The sequence below is a fragment of the Apaloderma vittatum genome, unplaced genomic scaffold (assembly GCF_000703405.1).
Source record: "Apaloderma vittatum isolate BGI_N311 unplaced genomic scaffold, ASM70340v1 scaffold7738, whole genome shotgun sequence".
Lineage (NCBI taxonomy): Eukaryota > Metazoa > Chordata > Aves > Trogoniformes > Trogonidae > Apaloderma > Apaloderma vittatum.
In genome coordinates, this window is record NW_009732342.1 from 9,637 (window position 1) to 11,745 (window position 2,109).

The window sequence follows — 2,109 nt, forward strand, 5'->3', positions numbered from 1 at the left end:
AAATTTACGTCTCCTCTTTTCATACAATCCCTCTCTGAGACAGTCTGGGAGGATCTGCTTCATAGTGATCCTTCTCAGTAGAGCATTGATGTCTTCTAAGAGATACTTTTTCCTAAACCCTGTTATCTGGTGAAACTGGTCCCCAGATGGTCCCTTATGGTGGTTGAGCAGCTTACCCCAGGCATTCAGATTCCTGAGCATAGACCTACACGTTTTCAGAGCAGCAAGATACTTTTGGTAAAATTCATCCTCACGTTGTTGGGGCTGGGCTGGCCACCAAACACTGACAGATGCTCCCTAACCCCTCTCCCTCCCCAGAAGGGAAAGGGAATGAGGCAGAGAGACTTATGGATTGGGAAAGAAAACTAAACCAGCTTTAATAAAACAATAATAGTACTAATGAGGCAGAAGAATGGATAGAGTCCTTCTTGGACACTGGCCTGTGAAGAAGAGAGTTTAACCTCAGTGATCCCTCAGCTTTATACTGAATACTCCGTATGTGGGATGGGATGGTCCTTTTGGTCACCTGTCCTGTCTGCTCCTCACCCGAGGTGCCACTTGTCTCTTCCTTGGGACCAGGACACAGGTTTATGGGTTGCTTATGTCTGGGACAACCTGAAGAGAATCCCCATCAGAGGCATGGACTGGCTTTCCTCATCCTTTGTTTCTTGGTGTTCAAGGGTTCTGGGGTTGTCCCCTGCCCTGGCTGGGGTTTGCACCTCATAGGGACCCTCCCCAAGGGCTCCAGCCTGCTATCAGAGGGAAGGAACATGCCAGCCACCAAAAAACTAGAGTCTTTTGATCTCCAAGGCAGTTTTCCCTGTTCCGAGATGTGCCTGTCTCTTGTGTTTGCTGCCGTTTCTATGGAAGTGTTGTCTCCAAAGTGCCTACTCTCTATTTCTGCAGCACTTTGGAGGCTTCTTTTATTCCCTGACCTCTCTCCCATGGTTGATAGGACATCACAACAAATGCACAGAAAACAGTTAGTGCTGTATCGGTTCATACCGTAGCTGTTGACCCTGGCCATCATTCCTCTTTCAGCGGTTGCACTCACGAAGAAAAGTCCTTGAAAGTGTGTATCACAAAGTACCTGGTACCTGTGAAAGGGCTTTGATCCTGCAGAGCTGCCTTAATATGTGCTTGACCATTTCAGAAGCATTTTCACTGTAACAATAAGCACCTCTCTCCATAGGCTTGTCCTATTAACAGCCCTGACATTGTGCAGGAAGACCTAGTCTAAAGTGACTTTTCAGAGCGAAAAATAGTCCCAGAAATACCACACTAAAGACACTTTATCATCTTCTACCAGGATGCAAACAATCTCTTCTTGATTTCCCAGGTCCTGGCGATGTGTTTGCTTGCAGAAGGCCAGCAGCTGTACCTCCACTGGAGTCACAAGGTAGGAAGAGTCAGAGCTTCCTGTGTGTTATATCGACTGAGTCTGTGGTGTTTCTCTGCAAGAAAAACATCTTCGATTATGGGAGAGAAAGAAGAGAGGGAAGAGGTTAATCTTAGGAGATTTTGGGTACCCTTAAGAAGGACATGGGTGACGGCATTGAGTGCACCCTCAGTAAGTTTGCTGGTGACACTAAATTGTGTGGTGCCGTGGACTCACTTGAGGGAAGAGATGCCATCCAGAGGGACCTTGACAGGCTGGAGAAATGGGCCAGTGCAAACTGCAGGAGCTTCAACAAGTCAAAATGCAAGGTCCTGCACCTGGGCCAGGCTAATCCCAGGCACAAACACAAACTGGGCACAGAGTGGGGTGAGAGCAGCCCTGAAGAGAAGGATTTGGGGGTGTTGATAGATGAGAAGCTCAACATGAGCCGGCAGGGCGCTCCTGCAGCCCAGAAGGCCAACCACATCCTGGGATGGATCAAGTGAAGTGTAGCCAGCAGATCAAGAGAAGTGATTCTCCCCCTTTACTCTGCTCTTGTGAGACCCCACCTCGAATCCTGCGTCCAGTTCTGGTGTCCCCACCGTAAGAGGGACATGGATCTGTTGGAGCGTGTTCAGAGGAGGCCACAAGGATGACCCAGGGGCTGGAGCAGCTCTGCTGCGAGGACAGGCTGAGGGAGCTGGGATTGTTCAGTCTGGAAAAGAGAAGAC

At 49.0% G+C, this 2,109-nt stretch overlaps 1 protein-coding gene across 1 annotated transcript in view; it reads left to right on the top strand.

Annotated features, from left to right (window-relative positions):
* The window catches only part of LOC104278497 (glycerophosphodiester phosphodiesterase domain-containing protein 5-like), a gene marked incomplete at its 3' end in the record, with an annotated part of 11,420 nt that overhangs the window by 7,483 nt on the left and 1,828 nt on the right, over positions 1-2,109 (top strand). Inside the window, exon 4 of the mRNA XM_009875490.1 lies at positions 1,340-1,399. Coding sequence (XP_009873792.1) covers positions 1,340-1,399 — 60 coding nt within the window. The remainder of the gene's footprint in view (positions 1-1,339; positions 1,400-2,109) is intronic.